General features: G+C 41.4%; 1 protein-coding gene and 1 pseudogene across 4 annotated transcripts; one reads left to right on the forward strand and one right to left on the reverse strand.

Annotated features, from left to right (window-relative positions):
- Positions 1-321: 321 nt before the first annotated feature.
- Positions 322-8,921, reverse strand: LOC306666855 (sodium-dependent glucose transporter 1B-like). 3 transcript variants are annotated; one of them, XM_079149151.1, is made up of 4 exons: positions 8,517-8,921; positions 6,582-6,750; positions 5,383-5,499; positions 322-3,874 (listed from the first exon to the last, which is right to left on the reverse strand). In XM_079149151.1, the coding sequence occupies exons 2-4, from the start codon at positions 6,745-6,747 to the stop codon at positions 2,634-2,636; spliced, it is 1,524 nt and encodes a 507-aa protein (XP_079005277.1). In that variant the 5' UTR covers positions 6,748-6,750; positions 8,517-8,921; the 3' UTR covers positions 322-2,633. The 3 variants fall into 3 exon arrangements, with proteins under 3 accessions (XP_079005277.1, XP_079005278.1, XP_079005279.1); XM_079149152.1 differs by having other exon boundaries at positions 8,462-8,565; XM_079149153.1 differs by lacking the exon at positions 8,517-8,921 and adding an exon at positions 8,446-8,464.
- An 877-nt stretch (positions 8,922-9,798) lies between these two features.
- Positions 9,799-11,066, forward strand: LOC306666864 (ubiquitin carboxyl-terminal hydrolase 12-like; annotated as a pseudogene). Its single transcript has one exon. The product of its transcript is annotated as a ubiquitin carboxyl-terminal hydrolase 12-like (transcript).
- The last annotated feature ends 1,493 nt before the right edge of the window (positions 11,067-12,559 follow it).

Raw genomic sequence — 12,559 nt, forward strand, 5'->3', positions numbered from 1 at the left:
AGCCCAAGACCTGGAGGAGGACCCAACCTCCAAAAAAGAAGGAAGTGCTACCCAACAGGGATATGGGTCTCAGCCCTGTAAGACCCACAGCAGAGATCACAGTTAGGTTTGCTGAACCACAGAAATATGAATGTTGTTTTAAGCTGCTATTTTTGTGGTCACTTATTAGTCAGCAATAGAAAAGTTGGCTGAAAAGTTGGCTCTTGGTTATTGTGTATCAGCAGACACTGACCTAAGAACTGATCATTCAAAGGAATGCCAATGCTTCAAAGTGTGCTAAGGTCTATTCCTTTCATATGAAACACATTTTCAGAATTTATAATGCCAGTGATCTCAAGGATATTCACATTTTGGTTTGTGGAATCATAGCAACTTTTCTGTCTGGATTTCCAGAATGTATGCCACGTTCTCATTATCATGCATCTCTCCCATGGCCCCAGCTCCTACACTGGAAAGGTAGAAGCTGAGGGTAGAATCCCTGTAGTAATGAGCCTCTCATCAGCCAAACAACTGCTACTGCCTAAGGCCAGCAGCCTGAGGAAGAGCAGAGAGTGAAACAGAGATTTCCAAGCACTAACCAAGGGAGAAGTACAGTGTAAAAAGAGCAACAGGCGTTTTACCATCAGTTTCCCCACTAGCCCTCTCCAAAGCTGTTAGGTTCTCAACTTGAATGAAAGCTGTAAGGTAAAGGAAAAGTGGTTAAGAAAGGTACTGCATTTCACGTAAGACAAACCAAAGCAATTGTTTTTCAAAAACAAATTTATAGAAATTAGGTAAGAGAAAGCAAACACACTGCATTCTGATAGAAACTTGAGGTCACTCAGCAAAAACTTGGGAAAATATACAAAATCTCTCATCAATTACAGATACAACAGTTTAGCCATACTCATTTGAAGTTCCCCTTCTCATCCTTGATGCCTGGATCACTAAGCCACCTTCTGTCTGACACCCCCAATTCCAGCACAAGGGATTGAACTCAGGGCCTTTAGCATGCTAGGCAAGCTCTCTACCACTGAGCTACTCCTCCAGCCCTCCATCTTCTTAATTTTACTTTGGTTTCCCAGGTATTTCAAACTCAGGGAAGAGGATGGGTGGGTGACACAAGAATTCCAAACCCTGGAAAAGTCTGTGCCTCATTGTAAACTGAACTTTTAGCCTGGTTCACAGTACTTATACTGGGATTGTCACCCAAATCCAGTGAGGGTCAAAGTCTTGAAACAGAAAGACCTAGACCCAGCTTCTGTTATGAGGTAGGCCAGGGGCCTCAAAAGACCCATCTATACCTCTACTACTAATGTACTAACACAAATAGCTTCTAATATTGGAACATGGTATCTCCAAATTCCATTTGTATATCACTAGAGATTAAATTAGCATATAAAAATAAGTTTTCTTTCAAAAATATCTGCAAATATAATTTCCATAATTGAATGATTTACTGTCTATCACTGAACCTAAGACACTGATTATAAAATACAACCTTATTTTGTATATGCATATAGTAAAAAAAAAGTCAAACAAGATTTCTCAAAATATTAAAAGATCACTGATTAAAAGTATATGCAGTTCTAAAGACATTAAAGTATGGGGTCAAGGTATATCTTAGTACCAACAAAATGCAGCATTAAAAGTATTCTGCCAGGGGTGATGGTGTAATCCCTGTGAGTGGGGAGGCTGATACAGGAGGATCACCAAGTTCCAGGTCAGCCTCAGCAACTCAGATCCTGTCTCAAAATTAAAAAAAAAAAAAAAAAGCTGGTTGCAAGTGTAGGTCAGTAGGTCAGTGGTAAAGAACTGCTGGGTTCAATTTCAGTTCCCCACCCCCCCAAAAAAGTATTCTTCAGAATATTTTCTGAAGAACATATTTAATATACAGCATATGAAATTGGAATGAATTCATAATAGCACATACATAAAACTATTTATAATTTTTGTTTTAATTTGAAACAAAATGTGATGCTCTAGCTGTCATCCTGTACAAACCTTAAAACTTAACGAGTTTCTCAATTTGGATCTCATCTCACTACTATGTCTAGAGTCACAGATCAAGTGACAACATAAGCCAGACCTACATCGAGAGCCCTCAGCCAGACTCATGTCTTAAACCCAGTCTCTTGGGCCCTAGAAATCAAATATGAAAGGAGTCTTTAACAATCTTTGGTGCAACGATACAGATAAGGTAAAGTAATTAACAGAAACAACTATCAGTTTCCAGAGATGATCTTTCATGAAATTTCTCTGCCCAACATCCCAGACAGAATATGAATGCCTGATAGTTGAATGGAATATCCACCCCACACATACTGCTTTTGTTCTAGTAGAACACTACCCAACTTCTCAAGGAAAAAAAAAAAAAAGAATTCTGTGTGCTCTGAAAGGTAGAGACCAGAAAACATTACCTAATCAGTCTATGACAAACAATAGTCTCATAACAAGGTCCTACTGTACCACAGCAATTGATACTTTGTGGGAAACACTGAACATTAGAACGCTCCAAATTTTCAGCATTTACTATAAGTGGGCCTGGAATCTTTGATCCCCAAAGCATGCTGAAATCTGCTTATGCTGCTCTGCCCTCTTTAGAAGTGGCATTTATTCCCAGCAGTCAGTAAATAATTCATCTTCTCTAAGTGTTAGTCCCTTTTGTTCAGGCTTCTGGTAAGGTGTTTCACAGGGGAATCAGCAGTATTAACTGGAGAAGACTCAAATATTAATGTACTTGATAGGAACTGGGTGGAGACATCAGCTCTGGGTTCCATCAAAATATTTCCAGAATTTTCTGTGATAATATGTCTCATTGTATCATTCATTTCAACCACTTCAAAATCCATTTCATTCCATTGTTCTGCATCCTCCCCTTCATTTTCCTCCTCATAGTCATTTAGCTCAGAGTTGGAAAGCAAAGCCTTTTGGTCCTCACTCTTTCTGATTGCTTTTCGCTGGCGATCCAGAGGAAAAGTGGCTAATTTATACAGCACAGGAAATATAACAGCAGTGAATATTGATGACCCCAAACAGGTGTACAGAACTATGGGCAAATCTGGGTATTGTCCTTGAACAATTCCAATTACTGCAGGAATAGCCATTTCTCCAAGGGCAGCACCGACTACAAAAAAGGCTGCAGATTTCCCACTTATGGTCGTGTACTGCTCAATCCAGGAAACACCACTGGGAAACGTGGCTGCCATTGAGGCCCCATACACTGAAGTGGCAATCCAGAGACAAAGTGGACTCTTGTCAAAAAGCACCAGAAACAAAGATGAAGCCAGGCTGCCAATGTTGCTCAACACAATCATGGTGCCAGGCTGTAGACAGGTAGCAAAGAAGATTGCCAGCCCCCTGCAGGCTGCAAAGGTCCCCCAGAAGATGGAGTTCAACCCAGCTGCTTCTCGTTCTTCCATGCCAGCATGGGTGGTGGCAAAGGAGAAAACATAAGAGCCATATGTTACCTCTGCTCCAACATAAAAAAAGAAGAACAGGAAAAGGAGGCAGAGAAGGCTTTTGTGATATTCAGCCCTTCGATATCCCTGAGCAGATGCTTTTGATTTTTCCTGCCTTGAGCTTTTCTTGAAAAACAGAGCAAACAGGAAGACAGACACTATGAAGATATAAGTGCCAATAAAAGCATAAGCCCACAGGAGATTCATGTTATCAGGCAATCCAAACAGAGAGGTTGAGTCACCTTCAGATGACCAGTTGGTGGCTGGAGGCTGAAAGTCAGGCTCTGTGTGGTTTTCGGCAGACACTGTGGTACCCAAGGCCAATTTAGCCAGAAGTGGAGCCAGAAAGGCACCCAAGGCGAAACTGAAGTGTAAGGCCTGCATGTGTGGGGCTCCTTCATCCCCCCAAATAGCCAAGATGAGGACATTACCACCTGCCAGTGAAAGATGGGGAAATCATTTATGTTAAACAGTTATCCCATTTAAAGAAACAAAGTAAAACAGGTCTTTACTATCAGAAAGAGGATAAGTCTGTATTACATGACATGAGCATTTTAACAAAGTTATCAAACACCATGCTTGAGTTAATTCTCTGATTAAGGAACTCTAACCTACTACCACCAGAGAGCTGTCTTAGAACATCTCATCTGCATACATGGAATTCTACAAACTGGTAAACCACTACTTCCTAGAGTCGGGCATATTAGCAAAGCTACTTATAAAAGACTGCCAACATCATACTGGGCAGTACATTCATACACCTACTTATTTGTAACCATTTTAAATTTTTATATTTAGTTGGAAAATTTTTACCATCAGCAAGTGGCCAATTACCAAAGTTTTCTATACTTGGAATTGATGCCACTTGAGGAATGTTATTTATTTATTAATGAAACAGATGCAAAACACACATTCAGGAACCTGAATACTCCAGGCCTCTGGTGTGCCCATCATAGGAAATGAGAACACATTTTAGCATCTGTTCCTACACCGTCTGAACACCTGCAAGGTGAAAGGCCAGAAGCATTAGTCTTTGACTTTTTAAATCAGTCTCAGATAAACATATAGTAACACCCTGTAATTTGCAAACAAACTAGGCCAGAAGTATAAAACATTTCTCCAATCTATAAATAACCTTAGAGTAGTGAAGGGAGGCATAGAAAGCTGGATCTGGTGGTCAACACATATCACATGTTACTTAGCAGGTTTTCAAAGACATGATGATCCATAGAGAAGTTCTACTGTGAAAAAACAAGAACTTTTGAGAGAGAAAAGAAAAGCAAGCAAACTAGTACCCAGCATGGGTTTCTCTTAACTCAAAAACCAATGTGAATTTTAATTGGAGGCTGCTTCTATACTTCATCAGCCAAATAATGGTTCCACACTCGTTTTATCTTATTAAACCATCAATTCCTCTTATACTACAATGTTAAAATTCTCTCCCAATATAAAATCTGCTCACCTGCACAGTATTAGCCACAGGAGAAGCTTCTTCCCTGTTTGGATACAGTAAATCACTATCTCCCACAGAAAATCCTTTATGTTAAATTCATAGTTGGCTGCTCAAAAATCGGTACCCTGACTGGCAAGAACAGTAGCTGTTGGACGGGTGGATCTGAGGAGATGAACTCATGACCTAAGTTCATGTCGCTTTTTCCCCCTGGTTTTAGGGATTGAACCCAGGGACACTTTACCATTGAGCTACATCCCCAGCCCTTTTTATTTTGAGAAAGGGGTCTCAATAAGTTGCTGAGGCTGACCTTGAGCTTGTGATCCTCCTGCTTCAGCCTCCTGAGTCTCTGAGATTACAGGTATGTGCCACCAAATGCACCACAGTCCATGTCATTTCAAGAGCAATGCAAGTGACAGTTTAATATCATTTGATCTACTTTTCTAGTAGAAAGTCCCCACTCCCATAGATGACACTTGAGGGCTCACTAACCTGTATCCAGAATGCCCATTGAAACACCAATGATAGACATCATGAGAATCAGTAACACTGCTGCCTTGCAAAAAGGAATAACATAAAGACCAACTGTGGTAGCCAACAGTGAAGCCCCTGAGAAGAAGAGTTAAAAGTTAATTATAAAAAGCAGGAGTCATGCAGAAACCTAGGTCAAGGAAACATCATAAACACTTCTGAAAATGCAAAAGTAAGGTCAAATTTAAACTTGGTAATCATACATAGATGAGAGTTAGCAGCTGCTACAAGTGATTTTGTCATTTAACTATTTAATAAAATTTATGGATGATAAAATATAAATCACTATGACATGATTACAATTCAAGTACTGTTGATAATCGAACTAAAAATTATACCAGAACAAAAAATTTTATAGCAAAAGAGACAGGACAAAATTATTTACTTACATATTTCACATTTAAGAACCTAAAAATATACCTGGATAGGAATTAACAGTGTATAAAAGCAAAAATAAAATGAAATAAATAAAGTACTTTGTAATAAGACCTTACTAAATAAACTAGGGAATAGGGAACATAAGAAATAAATTCTTTCAACTCTCACTGCAAAGAAAGTGAATTCTTTATTTATTCATCAGCAATAAATTAGTCTCCTTGCTTCCAAAGAAGTTTTATCACATTAATCTAAATTTTCTTTAATCATGTTGCTTTATCAAAAAAAAAATGTTAAAACTTTTGCCATCTATTTCCAAGGTGATGCCATAAGTGACATGGGGCAGCAGGGACAAAAATGTAGCCTACTTCAGTTCACTCAACATGCCCTCCCCACTTCACTTTCAATCCAGAGTCTGTAGAGCTTGGGCAGATTCCAGGAGCTCATTCTGAGGCTGGAGGAGATCTGCCCTACACCGGAATAAGCAGAGAGAGCTATTTGAACAACACATGCATGATCCTACAGTGGTACCTAAATTACAGTGCAAGTCAGGAAGTCCAAGCATTGCTAACACACACATGGGACAGCTGATCTGTTTCCAGAGGACCCAACACAGGTTTCCTATGTCAATATAAGAGCAGAAAACATGGAAATTCAGTTTCTATGGAGAAGACACAAACACCACTCTTTTCATTTGTCAACCACTCAGCAGCTACTATTTTTCATATTTAAAGTCATGTTCTAACATGACAGCAACAAAGAACTGCAAAGCAGGGTTTACTTACCCAAAAGTAAAAAATGATTCATACAGTCAAAAAGAACTCCACCAATCATAGAGCCACACAAATATCCAGAGGCACGGCCCACAAAAATGAGAGAAAGACTGCTGATGTTTCTGTTCACATTCCTTGCCAAATCTTGAAACGTGGGTCCCAATATAGCGATACTCATTCCCTATAATATAAAATGACAATTTGTTTTTTTACTTATAATCTTTAAAATAATGTCTAAGTGGTAGTTTTTTCCACTATAAAAAACAGTGTGAGGGGGATTACAATGTAATGAAGAATACTTTATGCCCTATAGTCAAGAAAAATGAACAATACTACTATTATAGCTATAGATCCATGGGTTTTCTTCTATTTAACTCTCAATTTTTTAAATAAATTATTTAGTTTTTTGGGCTCCTTGAGGCAACTCTGTTTAGTTTTTTGAACAATACCTTAAAAAATTATTCTGCATTATTAGTTAATAAGATGTAACAAAACCATCCTCAAAATGCTTTGTTATTTCATATACTACACAAATGAATAGAATAGGAATTTAGTTGCTAAACATTTAAATTCTCAACACATAGAAATATATTCCCACTTTAAATGTTGAAACAGTAATATTTCTGGCACCCTCTGAACTACCCATATGCAAAATGTGTGGGAGATTAAACAATTTGAATGTTTCTAACATATATTTTGCTTCAAAGAAAATCCAAAGCCATCAGGAATGTGGTTTTTTTAAGATTTTCTGAGAAGATATCACATACATGTATTCAGAATGACTTTAACAATAAAATGTCACAGGACAACTGGTCAACAAGAACTAAAGATGACAGCTGGTTTTCAGAGGAAATTCACTGGACCCTTTTTAAAGTTTTTGAGCCTGAGGGTTGGGTAGAGGGGTGTAATCCCACTCACTGGGCAACTAAGGCATGAATATCACCAGTTCAGGGTCTCCCTGGGGCAACATAGTGAAATCCATCTCCAAGAAAAAAGAGAAAGAAAAAACTTTTTCTAATTCATCTACATTTCAAGGATAACTGATTCTATTTGCACTTTCTGTTGTACATGCAGGGTGTACCCCCCTGTCCAAGCAGGAGTACTCCAAGACTAAGGACTTGGGTATGCACAGGCCCAGAGCAAGCATCAGGAACAAGGAAAGAAGCCTGAACACTGGTCTAATGCAATTACTTCATGTCTTCAAAGGATTTACAAGACGTGGTGCACAGTGAGGGCTCACCAGGAATCTGCAGTGATTTCTTTCTCCTCCCCAAAATATTCTAAGAATATTGTGGCTCAGACTGTCTGATATGCTAAGTAACCAGAAGTGACTCTCCGCAAAGGGCAATGTGTTAACTAAGGGTTACAACTCTCCAGCTTCCAAAATTATCACGTTTGGCAAAAAGGGTTAGGCAAAGCTGCATCTAGCCTTGCACTATGCTCCAAGAAAATCATGTAAGGATATGAACGCTTGATATAAATAGGACTGTGAGTGGAGTAAGATGTTCCTGGCTCCACCGCTTATACATCTGTGTGACACCGAAGTCACTTTGCTCTCCTTGCAAATTTCCCTATCTGCAAAATTAAGTGGTTGGCTTAATTTGATCAGGACACTAGAAAGAGTATATCCCAGAAAAATCAGCTTTTCTTTGTAATCATGTGAGGACTAAATGGGTGGGGTGCGAAGGCCTCTGCACCGGCGAGGTATGAAGGTTTGCTGCAGTCGTTAAACATAATAGGCAAATTAGTTCCACACTTGACAATACCCCCCCAGGTGGAATTGTGCCCGTTTTCCAGATGACCAAACTGAGGCCGAGGCAGATTAACTAATAAGCCCAAGGTCACACTGCGCGGGGGGAGAAGCCAAGACTCCAACCGTGAAGGCCACTTGCTTTGCAGGGCGCCTTCTCGCGCCCGGCCAGGGAGGGTCGCTCCCACAGCTCTCACCAGCCCCAGGAAGGCGGCACACAGGATGGCGGTGGTGAACCAGCGCAGCACGGTCCGGGCCCGGCTGCTCGGCCGGGAATCCGCCACCGTCTCTGGTTCATTCGCCTGGACGTCAGCCTGGAGGAGCCGCTGCCCAGCAGCCGGGGCCCCGGCCCCACGGAACTCCAGTTCCAACTCCAGCTTGGAGGCTCCAAATGGTCTCGCTGCGGTTCTCTGTTCAACCGAGCTTCAGGTGCTCGGAGGTGAGCCACGGTCCCGCCCCCCGCGGCCCGACAGCCTCCCAAGGTGCCGCCTCCCCTCCGCCCACCAGGAGAGAAGCCCGGGAAGTCGGACTCCGCGAAGCGCAGGTGTTGGTGCGCAGCTGGCATTTGCCCTCCAGATCGCGCTGAGCTCGCGCGGGTCACTTGACGGAAATGAAGCCTCTAGCCAACCAGAACCGCGCTTCAAACCGGAAGTTGCTCCAGTTGCCTAGGAGACTGGATGTCTGACAGGCATCGCATCACACTTAGTTGAACTTCCTGACGCTAGGGGACTGGCGCCCCGAGGCGGAGCAAACGGAAGCTGCAGCCTCTGAACAGACAAATCGGGAGGTAAGATGCCCCTGAGGAACAGGGTATAAAGTGGCAGGATTGCTGGCAACTATGGGCCAAGGACTGCAACGTGGAACCTCCACCCTGCTCCCCGGGTCTCCTAGGAAACACTGGGAAACTGCGAGGCGCGGTGGTGCACGCCTGTAACCTAGTGACACAGGAGGCCGAGGCACAAGGCAAGCCTCAGCAACTTAGTGAGATAGTGAGATCCAGTCTCAAAATTAAAATAAGTAAAAAGATCTGGGGTGTAACTCAGTGGTAAAGAACCCCTGGATTCAATTCATTCCACAGTAACTAAGCCTCTCTCTCTCTCTCTCTCTCTCTCTCTCACACACACACACACACACACACACACACGACAAAAAAAAAAAAAAAAAAAAAGAAGATAGGAAGACCAAAAGTCTTGCCTTCATAGAGTTTTTCTTTTTTTTTTTTTTTTTTCTTTTTTTTTTTTATTGTAAACAAATGGGATACATGTTGTTTCTCTGTTGGTACATGGCGCAAAGGCATACCATTTGTGTAATCATAAATTTACATAGAGTAGGGGGCCGAGGCCGGGAGTGCCTGTGCGCCGGCGGCGACGACGCCGGCAGCGGCGGCCCAGCAGGCTCTGTGCGTGGGTCCGCGGCGGCTCCGGGTCCGCCCGCGGGTTGCGGTGCGAGCGGGGGCCTGGCTGCCCTCCTCCCCCGCCTGCCGCCGCCGCTGTGATTAGGTGGAAGATGGCGCTGGGCGGATGGAAATCCTAATGACAGTCTCCAAATTCGCTTCCATCTGTACCATGGGCGCCAATGCCTCGGCATTAGAGAAAGAGATTGGTCCAGAACAGTTTCCAGTTAATGAGCACTATTTTGGATTAGTCAATTTTGGGAATACCTGCTACTGCAATTCAGTTCTTCAAGCACTTTATTTTTGTCGTCCATTTCGGGAAAAAGTTCTAGCATACAAGAGTCAGCCTAGGAAGAAGGAGAACCTTCTTACGTGCTTAGCAGATCTCTTCCATAGCATAGCCACTCAGAAGAAAAAGGTTGGAGTAATTCCTCCGAAGAAGTTCATAACAAGATTACGGAAAGAAAATGAACTTTTTGACAACTACATGCAGCAAGATGCCCATGAATTCTTAAATTACCTACTAAATACAATTGCTGATATTTTACAAGAAGAGAGAAAGCAGGAAAAACAAAATGGTCGTTTACCTAATGGAAATATTGATAGTGAAAATAATAACAGCACACCAGACCCAACGTGGGTACATGAGATTTTTCAGGGAACATTAACTAATGAAACCAGATGTCTTACTTGTGAAACTATAAGCAGCAAAGATGAAGATTTTTTAGACCTTTCTGTTGACGTGGAACAAAACACATCAATTACTCACTGTTTAAGGGGCTTTAGCAACACAGAAACTCTGTGCAGTGAATACAAATATTACTGTGAAGAGTGTCGTAGCAAGCAGGAAGCACATAAAGGCTCTGCACCTGAAGAGATTTAAATATATGGATCAACTTCATCGATACACAAAACTTTCTTACCGGGTAGTTTTTCCTTTAGAACTCCGTCTGTTTAACACTTCAGGTGATGCGACCAATCCTGACAGAATGTACGACCTAGTTGCTGTTGTGGTTCACTGTGGAAGTGGTCCCAATCGAGGCCATTATATTGCAATAGTTAAGAGTCATGACTTTTGGTTGTTGTTTGATGATGACATTGTAGAAAAAATAGATGCACAAGCTATTGAAGAATTCTACGGGTTGACATCAGATATCTCTAAGAACTCTGAGTCTGGTTACATCCTTTTCTATCAGTCTCGGGACTGAGGGGGAACCGTGATGAAGAGATATTTTCTGCCTCATTTCTACTCTGGTTATTTTGGAAAGGATCAAGCACTGATTTTTCAAGAAAAGAGAAATGCAGGAAGCTCAGGGGGCAGTAGCACACTTTGCACACAATAAAGCAAAGACTCTGGATTAACAAAAAAAAAAAATTTACATAGAGTAATGTTGTTTGATTCATTCTGTTATTTTTTCCCTTCCCCCCACCCCTCCCACCCCTCTTTACCCTCTATACAGTAGTTCCTTCCTCCATACTTGCCCCCCTCCCTAACCCTAACTCTAACCCTAACACTAATCCTTCCCTCCCCCCCATTGTGTCATCCTCCACTTATTAGCGATATCATTCGTCCTTTGGCTTTTTGAGATTGGCTTATCTCACTTAGCATGATATTCTCCAATTTCATCCATTTGCCTGCAAATGCCATAATTGTATCATTCTTTATGGCTGAGTAATATTCCATTGTGTATATATACCACAGTTTTTTTATCCACTCATCAATTGAAGGGCATCTCGGTTGGTTCCACAGTCTGGCTATTGTGAATTGAGCAGCTATGAACATTGATGTGGCTGTATCTCTGTAGTATGCTGATTTTAAGTCCTTTGGGTATAGGCCAAGGAGTGGGATAGCTGGGTCAAATGGAGGGTCCATTCCAAGTTTTCTAAGGAATCTCCACACTGCTTTCCAGAGTGGCTGCACTAATTTGCAGCCCCACCAGCAATGTATGAGTGTACCTTTCTCCCCACATCCTCGCCAACACCTGTTGTTGCTCTTATTCTTGATAATCGCCATTCTAATTGGGGTGAGATGGAATCTTAGGGTGGTTTTGATTTGCATTTCTCTTATTACTAGATATGTTGAACATTTTTCCATATGTTTATTGATTGCTTGTAGATCTTCTTCTGTGAAGTGTCTATTCATTTCCTTAGCCCATTTGTTGACTGGATTATTTGAATTCGTGGAGTAGAGTTTTTTGAGTTCTTTATAGATTCTGGAGATTAGTGCTCTATCTGAAGTATGATTGGCAAAGATATTCTCCCACTGTGTAGGCTCTTTCTTCTCATTGCTGATAGTTGCCTTTGCTGAGAGAAAGCTTTTTAGTTTGAATCTATCCCAGTGGTTGATTCTAGCTTTTATTTCTTGTGCTTTTATTTCTTGTGCTTGTCCTGTTAAGGAAGTCTGGTCCTAGACCAACAAGGTGAAGATTTGGACCTACTTTTTCTTCTATAATCTGCAGGGTCTCTGGTCTGATTCCGAGGTCCTTAATCCATTTTGAGTTTAGTTTCGTGCATGGTGAGAGATATGGGTTTAGTTTCATTCTGTTGCATATGGATTTCCAAATCTCCCAGCACCATTTGTTGAAGAGGCTATCTTTTCTCCATTGCATATTTTTGGCCCCTTTGTCTAGTATGAGAAAATTGTATTTATTTGGGTTTGTGTCCGTGTCCTCTATTCTATACCATTGATCTACCTTTCTATTTTGGTACCAATACCATGCCGTTTTTGTTACTATTGCTTTGTAGTAGAGTTGAAGATCTGGTATTGCAATACCCCCTGTTTCACTCTTCCTGCTAAGGATTGCTTTAGCTATTCTGGGTTTCTTATTCTTCCAGATGAATTTCATG

Source organism: Sciurus vulgaris (genome assembly GCF_902686455.1).
Source record: "Sciurus vulgaris genome assembly, chromosome: 7".
Taxonomy (NCBI): Eukaryota; Metazoa; Chordata; class Mammalia; order Rodentia; family Sciuridae; genus Sciurus; species Sciurus vulgaris.